The 21774-nt window shown below is 40.8% G+C and overlaps 1 protein-coding gene across 1 annotated transcript in view; it reads left to right on the top strand.

Moving 5' to 3' along the window:
- The window catches only part of LOC101924024 (transmembrane protein 132B), a 258517-nt gene extending 248930 nt beyond the window's left edge, over window positions 1–9587 (top strand). The window contains exons 8-9 of the mRNA XM_055797604.1: window positions 1318–1509; window positions 2780–9587. Of these exons, the coding sequence (XP_055653579.1) occupies window positions 1318–1509; window positions 2780–3934 (1347 nt within the window). The 3' untranslated portion in view covers window positions 3935–9587. The remainder of the gene's footprint in view (window positions 1–1317; window positions 1510–2779) is intronic.
- Window positions 9588–21774: the final 12187 nt, after the last annotated feature.

Here is a 21774-nt window from a genome sequence, read left to right on the forward strand (position 1 = left end):
ATTGCTCTCAGTAAAAAAGAAGCTGAAAAAAATTTACAAGCTAAACATAAAAGGAAGTTTGAATGGGTTTTCATTTATGCTATTTGCCACTTCCATAAAATACCTTTAGGTGAAACTTCTGAAGGGATTTATCCATGTTAATGTGATTAGCAACACAGTGAGATTTCCTGAACAGTGGAACTGGTTACATGATGCACACAACTAGTTTCTCTTAAGTGGGACCTTATGAACCTAACTGGCAGGAAATTATACCAAAGATCTGCATGCATCTTTATGTGCTGAAACATCTTAGAAAAATTAGTCCCTTTATGTTCACAAAATGAAACAAAACAAATTAACACAAAAATAATCTTCAGAAATCTTTCAGAGTGTTCATGTTTACCACCTGTCTCTCTCTGTCTAACTTCATGCGTATTGCTTAATCAGACCAAAGGAATACAGGCACTGGGGCTCTTCTTACTGACTGCAAACATCCATAATGTTCCAGTACACTCAGTTTCCAAAGAAACAGGTACTTTTAGGGCTCAGCCTCTTTCAGCCTAGAACAAATATCACAAAGAGGTCAAGGGATTTCTGCCCTTAAAGTGGCTCTCTCACTCCAGTGACTAGAAGAGCAGACGGCAGCTAGCAGTGATGCAGGTGGCTATGCTGTACATTTCTCATGTTAGTTTACACAAATCATGCCTCAGATATTTTGGGCTTGAACCAGCTGTTTCTGGCATCAGTAGAAAGACAATTGTCTTCTTTTGAGCATGTTAGAAACAAGGTCTTAGAGCAAACTGACAGAACTATTTCGGCCTTGAAAAATGCAGACAGGCACCCAGTGGGGTTTTCAAAGTCCTTTTGCAAATCTCACTTTCATTTCATTCAGGTCCTCTGTCCCTATAAAGGCACCAGGCCAAGTTCCTATCAGCCAAGCTTTGTACACTTATTTATTCCCTTATTGAGTTTCAGTGTTAATCAGTGTCTTACACTACGTCGTGTGCTATACTGCATTCATAGGAGGTTTTACAGACCACAGAAAAATGACTTTTTTAAAAAAAAAACAAATCCATTTAATTTAATCTATACTCCATTGTTGAGATGAAGCTGCAATTTTGAAGTGATTGGTTGTTTGATTAAATTATTTTTTGTAAATAAAGTAATTTAGCAGCAAATGTATGTAATGTCTTGGGGGAAACCTCAATTATAGCTTATACATGGATGCGACAAACCCGAGATTAATCTGAAGTGTTACGCCGATTAGAGTCTGCTCTTGCTTTGCCACCCAGTTGGTTACTGTTTCGTCATGCAGGGCATTTGCTTTCTCTTTTCAAGGTCCTGTCACCTCTTTCCGATTCCATCCTGGCAGAGAAGACAGTGATAGTTCTAGATGATCGTGTAACCATTACGGACCTAGGAGTGCAACTAGTTTCAGGCCTGTCCCTCTCCTTACAAATCAGCAAAGGAAATAAGAGAGCTATCGTTTCTACCACCTCTGCATATGATATCCTTCATACTCCGAAACAGGTATGATCCAAGATAATATATAGAATTAATTTATGTGTTTGTTGTGTTTTGTCAGAAGCTAGAGATAAACGACTTGCTGGAAATTTTAGACAGCACATGTAACGTATGACTTTGTGAAAGCAAAAATACATAGTGAAAGCTGTTCATCTTACTGCCCAGCTCCTACAGGGGCAAACACACACACAGAATGACCATGAAACTCTTCAGAACGAGTCTGGAGACCTGCGCAGCACAGGGAAAGTGGCGGATGTGCCTGCGCATGCATAGTGCTGTAGGAAGCATGTATGTGCCACACGATGGGAAAATAGAGCTCAGCTGTGTCAGCAGTGGCAGAAAGCCCGTGCCGTAATGGTCTCACAAGTCAGCTCAACCAACAGGCCTTTTGGCTGCATGTACACAAGTTTTTGTGACCTGCATTGTTGAAATCTGATGAGTTTGTGCTTATTTTGAACCATATAATCGGAGGAATTAAATGGCTTTCGATGAGACCACAGAATAAATTACATATATCTTTTAAATTGTATTTATTCTAAAACTGAGACTGTATCACCAGAGAAAGTGTGGGGGTTTAGCACTAGAAATTTGCAGTAAGGAGGCAAATTGTTTTGGACAAAACATCCTTAAAAATGGCATTTTTGCCAGCGTTTCTGTAGTACCCTGAGAAGACTACAATCACTTTTTTATATTTCACATAATCTTGTATATTTGAAAGCATGATGGAAAATTTAAAATATTGCATTGAGCTGTGTTCTTAACTTAGTTTGCTTCAGTGGGCTGAATGGGATCACCGTCCCGACACATAACAGCTCTGCTTGTTGTATTTAATATGGCATTAGAACTGCAGTGTCACAGAAATTCCCCAAATTAGGTCCTTTATAAAATTAATTAACCACAACTTTGGAAACATGATTATTTTCATCATGAGGCCCTGGCATTCCAAAGAGGCTTCTCACTTCAGACTGAACAAAAGAATTGTCAATATTTCTGTCAGCACCTTTTATTAAATTTAGATGACCATGTCTTCGATAGCTCCCCAAGATGAGCTACATGCCTAACTGGCCTAGAGAACACAAACCTACAAGAAGAAAATGAGAAGCAGAGTAGACTTTTTGATTTAAAAAAAAAACCAAAGTAACCAACAACCAAAATAAACTGAAGTTAAATGGTGTATTTATTTTGCTAATGTCAAATAGACTTAAAACAACTGAGGGTCTGATACCTGCTCTCTTACCTTTCACACTTTTTTTTTCCTCATCCTCTCTCCCCCCAGGAAGCCATAGTCAGTGCTTGGATTTTGTTCAGCGATGGGTCAGTGACGCCGTTAGATATCTATGACTCCAAGGACTTCTCCATCACCATCACCTCACTGGATGAGATGGTAGTGTCTACACACCAAAACCTTCAGTCCAAATGGCCTGGGATAGTGGCAGAAGGGGACGGTCAGGGACCTCTGATTAAAATCGAAATGGTCATCAGTGAGCCATGCCAGAAGACGAAGCGGAAGAGCATTCTGGCTGTTGGGAAAGGAAGTGTCAAAGTGAAGTTTGGTCAAAAAGATTCTGACCAAAAAGGAAGCACTAATGACATTGATGATGTGGATAGAGATTTTAAAAGCCATGCAAGCAATTCTATAGAGAAACCTGCAGAACAAGAGAGGACAGCACAAGAATGGTCCAAAAACCACGAGGACATGTCCAGTCATGAGGACAATGCAAACAAAAGCACAACTTTCATATCTCCTGTTGATCAGGAGTCCCTGGAGGAGGGCCAGCTCCAAAATAACCCAACTGCCTTCACAGGTTTCCCTACGCAAGTAGAAATACCAGGAGAAAACAATCCCAGTGATTTCACGTTGACTTCAAGAGGATTAACAGATCTGGAGATTGGCATGTATGCCCTGCTGTGTGTTTTCTGCTTAGCAATCATGGTCTTTTTGATTAACTGTGTGGCATTTGCTTGGAAGTACAGGCATAAAAGGTTTGCCGTGAGTGAGCAAGGCAACATCCCCCATTCCCATGACTGGGTCTGGCTTGGAAATGAGGTCGAACTGCTGGAAAACACAGTTGACATTTCGCTTCCGTCAGAGGAGTGCACTACCATGATTGACAGAGGAATGCAGTTTGAAGAAAGCAACTTTCTCCTTAATGGGAGTTCTCAGAAGACTCTTCATAATCATATCCTCAGATCTTCTGAGTACCTTTGTGAAAAAGAAGTTAAAAGTGAACCTATAAATCCTTCTGGGCCAAAGCAGAAGCGAGTAAAGTTCACTTCGTATACAACAATACTGCCGGAGGATGGAGGCCCCTACACCAATTCAATTCTATTTGACAGTGATGATAATATTAAATGGGTATGCCAAGATATGAATCTTGGTGATTCCAAGGAACTTAGGGACTATATGGAAAGACTGCAAGACAATATGTAAAACTACTTTCTTATGTTTGTAATCACCTTTATGCCTTCTGTTTATGGATGGTGGAGCAGTCAGTCCAGTCAGCAATAGGAACAAGACAGTCCAACCCTGGAGGTACTGAGATGATAACCTGGTATCACTGAGCAGGTACAAGAGGCTGGCTGAGGTAAATCTGTTTCACCACAAACCAGGATGTGCCCCTAAACAGCTACCTGTAGGTGTTGAAGGTGTCACACATGATGGCTGTTTTTGTATACTGCCTGGTACTAGCAAAATGCTAATACAACTACGCTCAGACTCAGAGGAGACTTCATTTGTTTGCCATCTCTCATGATAAATGGTAAATCAAAAAAGAAAGGGATATTTGTTTGCATTGATTTTTCTAGTCGTCGTCCTATGTAAAGCACAGTGGACATTTCTTGCTTACAGCCTGAAACAAGGCTTACATTAAAAGGGATCTGAATGAATCTAATTTTATTGCCTATGTGCAATGCAGCCAAGTAGTCTTATTATTTTTTACAGATATAAAATCCCCCATGTGGTTAATTTCTTTTCCTGTTGTTTATGAATTTTATTTGACTTAGGGAACATTAAATATTTTCTTTGAAGGCTTTTTTTTTTTTCAGTTGTACCAAAGTGTAGTATGGTAATATTTAAAATGATTTAAGTTTTCTATTCATCTGCATCAGCCCTAGAGATACCTCCTTCCTCACTGATTATTGTTCTCCTTTCCATATGGGTATATGGGTCGTTCGTATTTGAAACATAGAAAGATATTAGAACTCTTACCGGGAAAGGGTTGTATCTTCTTACAGGGAACTGTAAATATAATAATAAACCCTGGAAAACAAAAATCAAGGAGTAGCCCTGGGTTTACTTTTGTCATTGCTAATATGAAAAAGTAACCTGCAACAAAACAGCGCATACTTCAAAGGAAGATGCTTTGCTGAAACAGCAGCTCGGTTGACAATACACATTATTATTAGAATGAGAAAGTCAAATGTGGTATTGAAATGCATAGAATTCAAAGGAAATTGCATAGCAAATAAGCAAAAACTTGGAGTCACCACTAATTAATACATTGATGGTAGAGTTTAGAAGGACAAAGAGGTCCACGCTCAGCAGCTAGTGCCCCAGACCCTGCCTGCAACATCTCTGACCATAAGGCCATTAAAGAAAAGGCTTTACACCATGTTCCATTACAAAAAGAAGAAGGAAAGGAAGGACACGCTGGGCACATTATAAAGTGACTAGTCCCAATTTTAACATGGAAAACACGCTGGAGATTCAAAGCTACCATTTCATATGCACTACGTGTATTTTGTTACTGAAGGGTGACTGAAAGAAGTTGAAAATTACAGTTCAAAAAAACTGAATCTACATAATACTTAACAAAACCAATAAATCACATGTTCTTGTGACAGATCCTGTGCAGTAAACACAAGATCCAAATTACACCTGCCTTACGTATTGTAGTTCCCATCTTTTAGGTAGATCAAGATAGGATTTGAATTTGATCATTCAGTTCTGTTATTAGAACAGACCAGACAACCTTAACTATGGGAAGCTCTGCATTTGGATTCTAAACCAATACTGGGAATGTGATTAATATAACTACTGCAAAATAAGGGATTTTTAATGGTGAGACTAGAAAGTGAGGACACCAGGCTTATATAAGTGATTAGAGACTTACGTTTGCTGGCACCAAATCACGTAGTGAGGGGATGGCATCTGTTAAAATCTAATTTTAAGTAGAAAAAATAATAGAGCACAGAGACGCTTCTAGTTCATAAGGGATGCAGCCCTTGTGCATCAAATGAAATCTTGGCTTATTTAACAAATGTTCTCTCCTCTTTAAATGATCCACACCTTATAAGGAAATATTAATTCCTACTATGATCCTTATTACTAACAACATAAAAATCCCCTTTTAGAATTTAACGTCTCTTCCCAACATGTTATTTTGTATTCGGCCCAACAATAATGCAGAAGTGTTCTTTGCACAATACTAAATGAGTATAAATCAACCACAAATAAATGTAGTCTTGAAATCAGAGGAGACATGCTGATGGTCGCTGCGGACCACAAGCAGCACAGCTGTCTCCATGAGTGGATATCCACCAGTTCACCAGTGAAGCTGAGATCTCACAGCAGCGTACTGGACTCCACGACCTGTTTCTTCACTGTGGCCCCAGTTCAGCTAAGCACAGCAGCATATGCTGAACTCCATCCCCACTCAGTGCCACAGAAGCACACTGAGTGCCAGGGGACGTACAGGTGTGCTCAGCTCCTCTCCTGACTCATTAGTGGGTAATGGAAGCCAACAGCTTTATTTATTTCTTCAGGAAATTTACATTCAAGGGCTATGGCTTGGAAGACTGAAGATCACTAAGTCAGGGTGCTCTCTACTGTTGCATTGGGTGTCCTTGGACTTGCACCTGGGGCCTAATCCCCTCTCTTCAGAGTACCTACAAGTGGCTGTCTGTTCAGGCAGTGTGCTAGTGTGTGGAGGAAGGAGAGTCCTACATGCAGTGAGGTCACTGCTAGAAGCCTCCAAAGGAGCCCTCAGGCCTCTTCAGCGTTTACTTGACACGTGGTTTGCAAACCCCTGTGCTTTCAGGTGTTGCTGAAGAGAGTTATAAACGCAGGGTTCCAGGACTTTTAGTGCTGGACCAGAAATACTTCCATTCTGGTGTTTAACTGAGCATGTACCTAAAATACACTGCGGAGCGGGATGCAACTTGTAAGTAGGGTCTGTGTTCTAGTTACCATAGGGTGGTAAAGTCCTAGCTCGGTATAGCATCCGTCAACGTGGTCATGAAGTTCTTCAGTGGCTGAGTGTGGGGCTGCTTCAGAGTCGTGACTTTTGCAGTCATAGACATCATACTATCCTGAAGTTAAATTATGTATCGCTATCTCAAAGTTAAATTACAACTACATCTTGTTAGAAAGGAGTACAGCCACTACTGGTGATCAGTGCAACAATGGAATTGGATACAGCTTCTCAGAAAAGAAATCTACAATTGCAGATTCATATGACCTTTTGTTTTTTTTCTATCACATGCTGTTACATCCAAGTTCTTACATGGAAAAATGGCAATACAAAAACCAAAAGAAAGTGGAAAGAAAGAATTCTATTCTCAGTAAAACTGGGATAACACCAATAAAGTGGAATTATTGTGGCTTTATGCTGGTTTAAGAGCTTATGCTACATCTCATAAAATCAAAAGGAAAATAATTTACATGAATATATGTGATGCAAAATATAGTTGTGAGTTGATCTGTCCTTTTAAAATGAAATTTCTCAAATTTTAGTTTCAAAATGATAACTTACTTTAAATGTAAGTAAATTTAGCTTAAAGTTATTTTAATAAAACACAATTATCTGATTCACCTAAATTTTTTCCAATTAGTCTTTTAAACTGAAGTCTTGTATTCGTGGAATACGTGACATTCCACTTTGCTGTTAAATGAGCAGCATTGATACATGGATAGAAGAGTCTCAGCTTTTGAGAATACAAAGCAAAAGTAGCCAAATGGTCAACAGGCACAATATGCATGTATGCAGGAAATGAGAATTGTCTGAAAAAGAAAACAGAAAGTACACTGGCAGATTAATTAGAATTACACTTCAGTAGGTGCCCAGGAAAGCAACGCCTGTAATTTAATACTGAACCAACAGCACATCTTATGGCATGTCTAGAGAAGACATTGTGAGCGATTTCTTTGCCTGCTAGCAAGGCAAGACAGTGTGTAGCACCAATACATACAGCAGGAGACACCCAGGAAAAATTCTGTAAGCAAAGAGTGGATGAATGGGACATGGGGAATTCGTGAACTTTAGAAATAAAGCTGATGCCAGACCCTCAGCTCCTGTTACCACAGCTGAGTGACTTAACAGCAGCTGAACACTGGCGTACAGAGAACGGAGAATCAAGAGCTGGGAGCTTGCACTGGCGCAGAACTTCACTCGTTTGGCCACCACATGCAGCCCAGCTCCGCGGGGCTTGTCTGTGCCGCCTTTCTCATTGAAGTAAGAACTTGGGAAACCAGTGCCCTGCTCTCCTCTTGATGTAGAACCACATCGATTAACATTTTGAGCTGCTGTTTCTTAATTCATATTGGGGAATGTACAAGAAAATCTTACGGCCATACAACACAGTGCAAACAGTCCATTATGTGATGGACCCCCCAGTATTTCAAGGTAGAGCACCCTATGAATGAAATACCGATTTTTCATAGTGGATATTCTCTTTTCTGAAATATAAATCATGTGCACTACATTGAAATACACTATAGTGTATTGTGAAATGCATACATTAATTGCTGAATCTATAACACTGAATATGTATATACATCACCCCCAAGATATTTATACAATATAAGTCTTAGATGTATAACATACTGAATTCTGTACAAAATAAACTGTAAGTTAAGACAATGAAAGAGAACTTTCATATCTGTGTAATTTGTATGCTGATTGTTATTCAAGCCTCAGTTTTCATCTTTAAATGTGCCATTTAAAAAGAATACTTATTTTCTATAGGCAGATATCTGAAATAAAGACTTCACTCTTCAGAAAAGAAGCAACTGAAAGACTGTGAAAGAAACAGATTCTACTGGAGAAATAAACATAATGTTCATGTATTATTATTTTTTTTTTTTTAAAACTGACTAAACTATTTTGCATTTATACTGGTCAGGGTGATCTGCTGGTTGGGTTGAGGGTGATGTGCCCCAGCAGTGTGAACGGTAAATCAGCCGAATCACCAGCATATGGATTGATCACATGCCTCCTTGCTCAAAGCAGCACAAATGGCAGGATTATCTAGTCCAAGGGTTTCGCCCAAGTTCCCTGCAAGCAGTGCTCCAGCCCTCTCCCTGCAGTGAGCGATCCCTTCCCAGCACCACATGTGATGAGCAGACGAACACACTGAATGACCCCCGTCTGGCAGGGAGCAGTAGGGAGGCATGCTTGGATTTTAAGGAAAAGGGAACAAACTTACCCTGTCCCTTTAGCTCTCCGGTGTGAATCATCACAGGTCAGATGTCTGATTCGGTGTTCTGAATTTCCTTCCGTTCCCGTTAGAATAAGACAGTCTCAAAGTTTTAAGTGACTGCTGACCTCATCGCAAGAGCTACTGGCAAGTAGCTTGCTAATGCCAGGACAGGAAATTGAGCCTCAGTCTTTAGCTTTTGCTCAAGGCCTTGGAAATGGAGGCAGAGCCAGAAACACCGACTCTCCTGACACCTCCCATGGTAATCGGGCCTTCCATGGACATGGCAGTACTGGACAACCAGCACTTAGGAGGCACCTCCATCATCCTGCTGCTGGTTTCAGCTGGACCACGTTTGAGATCTGACTGTACAAATTCACTGCAAAGGTATGGGCTGCCTTTGTACTAATGGGAGCAGTTTAACACCACCTGAATGGTTTAATGGTCACTATTGTAATTTCTAATGTATTGAAATGTGTTTTTATATAAAGTCAGTTGGAGAAATGGATTGAAAACTGTGATTTAGGAAGTGCCTCAGAGAACCTAAACTCCAGTGTGCTTTGGGCACAAATTCCAGTCAGTCACCCTAAGTTTTCTCAACAGTAAAATTAGAAACATTTTTCATAAACGACACTTCTTTTGTTCTAGCAGTTATATTTGTCCCTATTTGACTATTATTATGACACCCTTCCCCTTAGCAGCATCTTACTAAAGAGTCACCAGTGGATCTACTTACACTGTGGTGCTCTATTCAGTGTAACTAAAAGTACCAGGTTAGGAGCTTTAACAGAAAAATAGTCCTTACAGTTATATTTTACACACATACACTCAACTGCTCAAAACAACTACCACAGGTGTAAATTTAAACTATCAATGTGTGTGCGCTATGTAACCAAAAATAATTACCTGCATTCATTTGGGAAAAAAAATAGCCCAAAAAGTACAACTTTTTTTCCCTCCAAAAAACGTGAGCTCTCAGGATTTGGCAGGCCAAAGGCCCACACAGTGACATTTGTCACAAATCAAATGTGCCATATCCCAAAGGCTGCCTCAGTTGAAACTCCCACTGCTCTTATTAGGAGCTGGACTGAGACAGGACCAGAGACAGACAATGACCCATCAGGTTTGGAGCGGAGAGGCTGGGTTTGTCCTTGTGTTACACAAACCTGGACCCTGCTGTTCCCAACCAGTGGCACCTCCAAATGGAGCGAGTGTGATGGTGTCCAGTGTTTACATAACTGGTGACACATTCCATTATGTAGTGTTCATCAACTTTTTTTTCTTTGGTGAAAATGGAGCCAGTGTGCAAAATTAGCTATTAATTCTGCACCCTCCCAATGCAGGCCACCTAGCATAACTTCAGATATTGTCTTTTTTCTATTCCAGTGACCCATGTGCCCAGGGTCTGCAAAAGTTTGGTTACTGAGGGAATAAAATTAAGCTGTTTTATTGAAAGAGGCAGCTTATTTGAGAGATTAAAAGCAAAGTGGATGATGTTGTGAGACCTCTTCTGAGACTCTTAACATGTACCATAGTGTTACTTGCTTCCAAACACGTGTATCAGCATAAGGGTTTATAAACCAATGCACATGAAGACTTGTGTGGTTCCTTCCAATAATCTTGGGTTAGTCTATTTAAAAGTCAATGGGCTCTGATGATCTAAAAAACAAGTAAGGAGCTCAAGATTTAGTTGAAATGAACAATGGATATTTTTAATCCTCCAATTTAAAGCTGATAAGCAAGGCAGAATATACTCCACTATGCTGTAGTAGTATCTGTAGGAATTTTTTTTTCTCTACTCTAGCATTTAAAAAAGAACAATCATTGGCCAGAGGAACAAAATTCTGATCTCCCTGAAATCTATGACTGTTACAAAGCGTTCACATTCATCTAGGTCTATCTATACTATATTTATAATTTATGCATTCATTACAAAGAATGATGCCATTGTACAATATATTGCCACTGAAACCCTACCCATTAGTTATTTTCTGTGCTCAAACAGCACATGGGTAGGAGTTACTGTATGCTGTGAGTAGGATATAAATTTGGTATCACTGCTAGCCAGACCAAAGCCCACGGCAGTTGTACTGGCCAAAGTCTGACCCTAGCTAGTGGCAAAGGGAACACACGTGCACACCAATACTTAACAATATTAAAAGGTTCTCCTGCTTATTGTTCCAAACTTCCTTCTTCCTGAGTACACATGCCAGGGGAATTTATAGTGCCTATATATTCAAGTGTATGTTCTTTCTTCATAAAGTGAAACTAGGACTTCGTAGAATGGATTTTTGTATGAGTTTAGGTTTTGCATTTTTAGAGGTGAGCTTGAAACAGAAAAAAGTCCATTAAAGTCCATAGCAGTTCTTCTTGCGAAGGCATCCACACACTAGGCACCCCACACTGATCAAGCTGTCAGATGAAATACAAAGTCTGGGCATGGGGCTAGTGTGGAGTAATGTCAGACCTCACATAAGAACTGAAATTTGTTCTATAGTTGAAGTTCATGGTCTATAATCTTTGCAGGGATTCTCTCTCATCACAGAAGACATCACCTATCATGAGAGGTGCTTAAAAAAGGGAAGCACAAGTTAATTGCATTTTCTTTAAAAAGAATAAATAAACAGAAACCCAGAAAACCCAAAATGAAGGCTTAACCTCTCTAAAAAAGCACAAGTTGGCATTACTGTTCATTATGAATTAGCAACTTATTAAAATACTCAAAAAAATTGTAACATATAAACAGATGACATTTACTATACTGCAGGCTATAAATCAACCTTTCACTTGAGGTAAAATATTCCTCCTTCCATGGACAATTAATTTTGACAAGGTACTTAATTTTATTTCCAATAGATAGATTAAGAGTGTGTTTTATGATTCACAATTTAATTCAATTTTGGAATACAGTGAATGGTCAGAGGCAAAACACAGACAGGCGGGCAAGCTAAGTAAAGCCACCTGGCTAGTACAAGGAAATAAAGCTATAGAAGGGAACGCTGTGTCTAATCATAGTTAAGCCTTTGTTAATGTTTCCCCTTGGTTTGTATATACTGGGTATAGGTATCTCTTTTTATCCCATGTGCAGTAAGTAAGACACACTGATACTACTTATACTACGCTACATATGCATGTAGCATACATGCATACATATGGCATCATTACCAATATGTAGCTGACGGCACTAAATTGGCCAATTTAAATGAAAATGTTGTGGGATCATTTTTTGTAAATCTAAATCACCTGCTCACTTCCAAAAGCCTGATTCACAGAGACAAGTTACAAGAATCTTTTTTTTTTTTTTTCTGGAGGAGTTTAGCAAGGACTGGAGAGATTGCTATGCAGCAGGACACAAAAAGCAAAATGAAGAGCGTTATCCAAAGCCGGAGGATGTGAATTCCATTGACATTGATTATTGAATAGAGTGGCTCAGCCAGGATCCCCACCTGCTCTCCTGTGAGCACAAAAGGCTGTTTTCCGCAGTTTTTCACTGAAGAGTAAGGACACACCAGTCCCGCTACCAGCTCCCCACCTTACCGAAGCCCGCTTAGAGAAGGGCCCTGCACAAACGGGAAACATGGTGGTGCTGCACTCCCTTCTGCTCCTTATCTCCAACTAGGAGAAGGGAAGGGGCTGGGGGGGATCAGCAATGGCCCAGATACCACATGGTTGAAAACACCCGTAGCAGCAGCAGCAGCAGGGTGCCGGCTGGACACAGAACTGTCGGTCACACACTGTGGGCTGACTGACGACCCCAGGGGAGCCTGTTCAGGGCAGGGGGTGGGCAGGAGGGCGCCCAAGGCAAAAAGAGGCAGCAGACCATTGCCTACCTGACCAGGAGCCATAGGAGGCAACACTGTCTTCCTCACACAACTACCAACCGTGTGGTCACTTTCCCTTACCTTGCTGAGCTTCATTCTGTGATTTGCTATACAGTTGTGCAAAGCCATGATTTTGGGTTGTCATTAATTAACTCATTAGAGTCCTATATGATGGTGATACAGAAGACAACAAGACAGCGCACGCACACACATGGGTGGCATGGCTCTTGGTTTCTTGGCCTTTGCCAGTGAGGGCCTATGCTGATGTGATTTCAGTGTCCCAGAATGGCCACAGCTGCTACGGAGCCCAGCTCTGTCACAGGAGCTTACTGAAGGGACTCTGCTCACACAAGGCTCTCACAAAGTCAGGCTTTAGTGAAAAAAATCTAACCCGGGAATTGCTACGTTGGCTCACAGTAATGGCCACCTAACGCTGATACCCTATTGTAGTCTATAACTACAATGAGATGATTCAGCAGATGTCTAGGAAACCTACCGTATGGGGCACGGGTTTGTGCAATAGCATCTCTGTCAGACTGACGTGCAAAAAATGTTTCCAGGCAGTGCCAGATAAATACAGGCTGTGGTTCAATGCAACAAAGGCAACTACTTTTCTAAACTACTCTATAATGTAAAAGCATGGAGGTATAAACACTTGTTTAGGTACATGGTTACATGATTGCTAGAAATAAATGCATAAAATGACCTCCTCTGCCCGGCATATTGCTAAGTACGGTGTATGGGGCTTGTGTTGACTCTCAGTTAGAACCGACCCCGTGCAGAAGAGGGTTGCTCAAGTCCTTTCCTGGCTTTGAGCTCTCTCGAATGCATTATTCTAACTTAGCAAATGCTTTAAAAGCACCAAAGTGTGCAGCACCAAATTATAGACAGAACCAAAGATTTCCGGTTTTTACGGTTTGTGCCAGAAGAAGCTGAGGCCATAACTAAAGCCATTTAATTTGCTGCCCTACAGAAGCTGCATTCCTCTAGATAAGGTTTCTAAAGGGCATTCCCTACATTGGGAAAGAGCTCATCCTATCTTGCTGCATTTCTTCCTGTTGACACCCCCAGCAGAAAGTATACCAGAAGAAAGGATACCTGATCACAGTAGGGATGTAATGAGCCATTCCAGGATTCCCGGATTACTTTGCAAATAGGAATATATGCTGATGCCTACCACGCTGAGAACCATGCGATTGCTCCACCTCCTGCACCCTGTCCAAAGTGGCACAGGGATGGGCATCCTTGGACTTGCCTGCACACAGGTGCAGATGTGTGGTACATCAGCAAATGGACAGTGGCAGCGTAGGAGGAGAAAAAAACTTCATCGTAAACACAGAAGGCTCATGCTGGTGAGGACTGTGCACATCAGTAACAAAACAAATCAGCCAGCCCTTTTCTTAAGTTTATTACACGTCCAGGAGCCACCATGGCATTCCTGAGACAACTGCTTCCACTTTAAGCTTCATTTATATAAGGACCCTTGACATAATATTTCTGAAGGCAAACAAGGATCAAAGCAAGGATTTTGTTTTATGTTCAGCTGTTATTTGACTGTGATACCTTTTTTAAACTGCGGCTTACTTTGTTATGCTCCTGGTCATTGTAACTCATGAGGATGTATAGTATTTCAAAAAGAAATGCTGGTGATCTGAGTCAGCACTGTATACACCAGCAATCCCCAAATACTGTAAGTATGATTTTGTAAATATAACACAGTTTGAAAGTCAACTAGTTCCCTTGACTTGCCACAAGCTGATGGAGCGTCCCTACCTAGAGACATACCAGTGCATGGGGCTGCCTTTTGCATTCATTTTCTGCCATTTTTAAATATGAAAATTTTGAAATCACTTCATACAAGCCCTTGGAGCCATTCAGTCTGGCCATTAATTTGGACGCATTGATAAAATTAGTCACCTACTGCTTCTGTTCAAGGCTGGTGGGTTTTTCTTAGCAAGAATACAGGACTCTTTTATTACAGAATTTCCCCTCTCCCCAGGACCTGAGCTAGCCTCCAGCCAACACCACTCCTCATATTACAAGTTCAAGCCAGAGGATGGGTCACGTCGAGAAGAAGGCTAGTATGACTCACATTTAGATGCCTTTTATCTGAAGGCTACATAGATATTAAGTGTTTCTGCACTCAAAGGACTAACAATTTTCATGTATAAAACCCAAGATTTCTACCATCTTTCTTAGAAATCCTTTTCATGAAAGGTAACAACCCATAGCACTAGACAAGCTTTTTTTTTTTTTCCTGCCAGGGAAGGGAAAATGGAGGCTAGAAACACTGAGGTAGCCACATCAGCACAGAAGTTAGGAATAGTTGGCATTTTCTCAGTAACAGCATCACATGCTCTGTAAATGATACATCATGCAATTATCTGCATGGTGTAAAATGAGAAAACCGAAGAATAGACTCACAGCTGTTTTCTTTTTTTCATGAATGGGGCAAATGTGTTAAAGTGTGCCAGATCTCCTAATTACTTAAAACTATATGCTTTTTAGTGAATCTATTTCTGCCTGGTTTAATCTTTTTTAACGCTGCTTTTATATACTAAACCTGGCTTGTCTTTACTATGAGATTTGTTTGGCTTTGTAGTCAGGAAAAAAAAAATCTCACAAAGAAAGATGTTGCAGTTATCTTCCTACACTGCAGCAGGCCAGCGAGAGGCAATGGGGATGGTGTGCAAGAGGGAGGAGCGCGCAGGCAGGGCGCAACAGCAGTTCCCCAGCCTCGGCTGCCTCAACAGTGCTAGCAGCTGCCTCCAGCCCAGGCCCCCAGAAAAAGCTGTAAGATTTTCAAATATTCTTTGGCATCTGCATTTATTTTGACATCTCTTACAGTATCCAAATACCTGTAACAAACTTTTTAAATGGAAAGAAGGTTAAATCTTCCTGAAAGCTAACGGGACTTGTGTTTCCAGGTGCCGCTGGGTAACATTCTCCAAAGCATCATAAATGATTTATAACCTTGACCGACCAGTCAGACAGCACAACTTAGTCACATTTGCAGATTTTTTGCTTAAGCATTACGGCAAGAAAAGCTTATTAGAGCCACAATGACAGATACCTGTCACTCACTTTGCCACCTATACTAAGAAGCATTTGGTTCAACTATTTTGCTGTTGAGCAGTCTTAGCTTTGTTCTGTTTCCAGCAAAAGAGGGCACTTGTCCTACACCTAAATTAGAAAACACATGCTCTGTCATTTCTATTGTAGTCATAACTTAGTGATCCATTAAAAATGAACCAGTTCACTGAACAGAGAAACTAAAATGATAAACAAACTCCCAAATCAGTAAAAAAAAATAATAAAAATAATGCTTTGGGCAACAGCTTTGTATTTTTAACTCCCATCTCAATGAATGCATCCAATTAGTTTCAAAACCACACAACTGCTTCGTCCTCTGCTTTTCTTTCTCCTTTGGAATGGAAACATCTTTCCAAAGCCTGGAAAAGCTACTTAGCACTGGTAAGACCACATCTGGAGTACTGTTTGCAGTTGTGGATGCCCCACTAGAAGAAAGATGTGGACATAGCCAGTCAGGTCCAGTAATGGCCACTAAAATGATGAAGGGATTGCAGCATCTGACACGTGAGGCAAGGCTGAGAGAGCTGGCACAGTGTAGCCCTGAGAAGTCTCAGTCTCTCAAGGACAATCTTAACAATGTTTTTAAGTACCTGATGGGAGGGAATAAAGAAGATGGAGCCAGATTAACTCTCCATGCCTTCCAGTGAAAGGACAAAAGGCAAAGGGTACTAATTGAAATAAAGAAAAAATGAGGTAGTAAACACCTGACACTTGGGGATATTGCAGATGGGCCAGAACTGTGCTTTGCTGTGTCCCCAGTGAACCAAATATGCTGCAAGGAACAAAGAACTAGGAGTAATCTGAACTGCGGAAGGGAAAACACCATTACATGACCCTTTGCCAACATCAGCTACTATACGTCTTGGTAGCTATTAATGTTTAACTGTGCAACAAGTACTTAGAGAGGGTGTTTTGTGCACTGCTTTCTGGGCAAGGAACATAACACAATTTGTTTCCTCAATTACCATCTAGTAGTAACAGGCGATGTATAGACACATATAGAGACAGGAAACCTCATGGGAGCTAGGGACTAAATGCAATGCTGAGCCAGAGCTCACTACATCCCACTCTGTGTCAGACTTGTCTGCACACAAAGGGTTTTTTTTAAGATTAGCTGCACAGCGATTCTGGCTAGGTCAAGGCTGTGTAAGCATGCAGGTGAAAAACCTGTGCACACAGGTACTAGGTAAGTCTAAATGCCTTTAAAGATGTGTATTATGGTCCCTGTTCTAGTGTGCTGGGAAAATACCTAAGTCACAGAGGCAATGTACAAGTGTATGGTAGGGTGGGAAGAGGAAGACAGTAAAGGTAGCATGACATTGCCAGCCAAATAGCCCCACAATTTTTTGGAGTGCACTGCTAGTTCAGCATCTATTGAGACATCTGTGTCTGAGGGGAGCTCTAACAAAGGACAGTATTTGAAAGCCAGAGGAGCTTGGAAACATGATGGTTTGAATATGACAGCTCTCAATAAAGCTGGCAGGACTTGCTTCTGCTCCCACAACTGCTCACCGTAAAGGTAAAATAGATTGCATACCATACCGTCCATCCCATGGGGAGGGCTGCATGCAGAGCTCTCAGTTTGATACAGCCTACTTTTGACAGTGACTTCCATGAACTGCTTTCTCTCCTCCCTCTGTAGACATGCATTGCTGCCCAAGGGAGCTGAGCCTTGGCTGGCCACAAACCATCTGTCTTCTCTTGGCTACAGATTTCCCAGCAGCAGCAGAGCAGGACCCAGATCAGACCACACTGCTTGGTTGGTTCCTCATGGCATGCTGTGACTGACTGATCTGAGATGTTTCAGAAGGGGCTATTTTTAGTGACACATATTATAAACTTTTCACATTTGCTTCCTACAGAGGCTGCCCACATCTGGTGCTTCATTGACCCTATTTTAATGTGGGGAAGCACCTTGGATGCCCCTCTCTCCTTTGGTAGAATTTCAGGATAAATTAGAGGAGACAATGTACAGTGAGTTTTTGGCATCCCTTTGTCAAACACACATCATCCGAGCCTGGAGCTGCAATGTGCCATTGACAGAATACTTCTGTGTGGTTCCTGCCTTTGTGCATGCTGCACTTAGGTGTAGCATGCCCCTTGCATACTGGAAAAGGTAAGCAGCATTTTTTGCCATCTTCTCTAGATCTTTTTTGCACTGGTTTTGTTGAGATAAGAAGGTCTTTTGCTAGCCCCCTTCAGTTTTCTTCTTCAGTTACTGTAAAAGGCATAGGAACTTTACTAATTTATTTGCAGAAACCATTGAAGATTACATCTACTGTGATCAAATCCCCTTAAGTAAAATATAAACCGCTACTTCTCTGAATGTAAAGCCTAAATCAATAATGGACATGAAATCATCAAGTTTAATCTCAAACACAGTGAACCCAAGTAATCACTCTTCTTGATATAAAACTAATTCTGTTTGACAATAAAATACTACTAGTCTGTGCCATAAACCAATGGAACAAATAATTTTCTTAACCCTGACAGCTGCTGTCCAAAATCATTACATCTCCTCTCCTCAGCAATCAAGCATGTCACTATAGTACTATTTCAGCTATAAAACACATCACATGCACCAGAACTTCGAAAGACTTTCTTTTTAAGAAAATTGTTATGGCATTTTCTCTTTTTCCTATTGCCAAAATTGCACAGTTTGTACAAGGAACACAGAAGCAACACTTCAGATGTTCCTTGGCATATAGCTAGATTGTCTCTCAAGTTTAAGCGTTGAATGAATCTGAGCCCCAAATGCAGGTATCACAAAATCCATAATCAATAGCAGTGAGACAGGTTTCTTGCAAATGTACATCAACGTAATTTTTCCAGGAGCTGCGTGTTTCCTTCCTGCACTGGCAGAAAAAGACCCAGAATTCAGAGAGCTTTGCCAAGGGGTCCACCCACATGGGCTGCTTTGTAGGTTGGTGTCTAAAATGCTGCAGCATTTGTTAGTGGACAGGAAACTGAAATGCATGCCAGCACCCAGCCCAGCACATATGGATGTCTGCAGACACATGCTAAGAGTACCTGGCCACATCTTGTCATGTTTCTCAGAACTAGAGCTCCTTGTGTAATCTTGACACTAAGCCCATAAATTCCTGATGTTACTGATAAATAATACACCAGACGTCCAAGATACAAAAGCCACTTCAGCTGCCCACACATGCCAAGGCCTGCAATTACAGAAAACTGAGCCCTGTTGATCTTTAGGGTGACAGCCAACTAAAAGCCAAAACACTATTGCTCCGGAAAGCAGGAGCATTATCTAAGAATAACTTGTCCTTGCAATGAAATGGAAGGCAGGCCAGCAGGCTGGGAACAGGGGCTGACTGAGCAGAGCCCCCAGCCGAGGCTGCAAGCGGACAGCGCTGCTCTGCCGCTGCCTTGCGGGTGGAGGGTGCGCGGTCATGGACATGTAGGCGTTTGCTATGGGAAGGGTAACTGTTTGCCAGAACACATGGCACATGTAGTAATAGAAAAGTTCAGGGGACATAATCAGTTCTGTCCCTTGAATTTCCTTGCTCAAGAGTCACTGAAACAAGAGATTACATGCTATTATTAATTAACTTAGCCTCACTAAAGCATTGCTGCATTGAGGAAGCTTTTCAAAAATATGAAAGTCTGATTTAAGATGCAAATATGCACCAGTGTCTCAATTATTTAAAATAGCAAGAGGGACATTATTCCTTTTAACTGGTAGCATGCAACCACTTGGTTGTCTACATACAGTCAGAAATCATATCAGGAAGAACATCTGAAACAAGACCTGCGGGTCTTCTCACCAGTGCTTCTTGGTTCTTAGTTGCAACTGAAAGAAATGACGTGAAAATCATCTTATGAACTCTCAAGTTTTGATAACATCTTCCATGCTTCTAATACCATTTTAACACATGAAGCCACAACATGCTTTTTGGAGTAGGAGCAATGCCTCGTTTCTTTTTTCCCCTTCTAGCAGAAAATTTCATGTTGAGATCAGCACTAGATAGATCCCTCAGCCTCCCAAGCCTTCAAAGCTCTGGATTTTCAAGAGCTCTTCTTACACTCAGACATCATACGAGTGAAGAGCTCATTCAAGGATCTGTGATTTACTTGTCTGGCATATAGTCTCTGCTCTTGAAAACCTCACTTGGGGGGTTATTATTTTTGTCAAAACTCTTCCAGTGAATAACTCCACATAATAATACCCAGGCCAAAGAGCAGAGTCTGATCCAAGTCAGATCCATTCCTATACAAGTCAGTGAAAGACTGATTATCTCACTGCTGAAATTCTGGGGTGGAAGTTAGTGAACAAGAGCCAATGGCTGTTATCATCTTGTTAATGTCAAAGCTTGATTTTTTCTCCCCTCCTTTCAATATTTCTGAAAATGTATACCCTGTCACAGTCCTTAATAACAGTTTGGTGTCTCTGAAGCTGAGAAATTTTAATATTATTGGGGTTTTTCTCCCCAGCATGTCTTCATTTTTATGAAAAAAATTATTTGATATGGTCATTTTATTGTGAGAGGAGGAGCAGGAACATTTGCTATTGTGTGAGCAAAAGACATGTTCCAAGTAAGTGTTGCAATTTCATAATTATAACTTTTTTGGGTAACTGTAAAAGGAATGAATAGCTCTGAAACAGAATAGGCTTTACATTCTGTCCAGGTAGGATTTTTTAATTTCATTTTTCACTTGGGCCTTGATATTATCTTAAAAACGGAGCAACCAATAGACTAATCCCTTGTCAGAAAAAAAGAATGTCTGTTTCTTTACACTTGCAAATGTATTCAGACTGATAGCATAGATGTATAATTATAAAGATTCTGAAAGATAATGAACTTAGTATTTTAAACAACATGCCAGATTTTAAACTACAATTATGCCTTTCTGTGTTTCAAGAATCAACATGCTGTTTTTCTTCTGTTGGAGAAATACTCATCAGCACCATGATGGCATTCTGGCAGTAATTATTTAGCGCTTAGTCAGAAATAGATTTCCAGTATCACCTATCACAAATGATGCAGAAACCTGTCTGGCACTGAGGTACAAAGTTTGAATCCTCTGCCTGAAAAATAATCTTTTTTTTTTCTTTTTTTTTCCCTTCACTGGAATACTTCTCACAAGGCTAGACAATTTGCAGCCTGGATAGGTGGAACAGTGCAGTCCTGGCACTATAACTTCCCCGTGTCCAGGAGAGCATTTGTCCCACCAGGCAGTGGTTCTGAGAAGGGAAGGATCGGGATGGCAAGTGGGGATTGCTTTTGTCACAGGCTCACTGAGCCCCATACAGAACTGGAAGCATGTTTTCCAGCTTTCCAACATGTTCCTATTTTATAATGGGACAGGATCAAAGCTGATAGACACCCACATGACAGTATTCAAACACTCCGATGATGAAAATGTTCATGATGTCTGCAGTGGGAGACCTAGAGTCAAGGACTGTGTTTGAATGAGAGATTTTTTCTACATGATTCTCCTGATGATTCTACTCACATCAAACTGATTCCTCTCTGCTGTGCCATCCTCTATTTGAGAAAAAATTTGCAACAAAAGGTTTAATCAAAAATGGTGTATCCCTGTAAATCCCATGTGTTTTCAGAGAGAGTTCTGAAGAAAATGACCAAGAGATGTTCTGATGGAATCTATGCTATTACTCCACAAGTGCAGCAGGAAGCTCTAATTACCAGTTTTCTATGTATCAACAAGCTCTTTGACTATATTCTTTTCCCAAATTGTTATCTGCCCTAGTCTAAACTGTCCCAGCACACTGTTATACACCATTTTATACCATGCCCGGTCAGAAAATTTGATGCTTCTTTGGCAGTTCTAATTACTGGCATTGATAAAAGCAATTGGTTCTAGTGGGTGGAAATTACACACAGATCTGTAAACAAAGGGTATGGTTACTGTACACAGCATATCATTGTCAGCTGCAACTTGCTCTCTTGAGAGTAGAAAA

Source organism: Falco peregrinus, chromosome 2 (assembly GCF_023634155.1).
Source record: "Falco peregrinus isolate bFalPer1 chromosome 2, bFalPer1.pri, whole genome shotgun sequence".
NCBI lineage: Eukaryota > Metazoa > Chordata > Aves > Falconiformes > Falconidae > Falco > Falco peregrinus.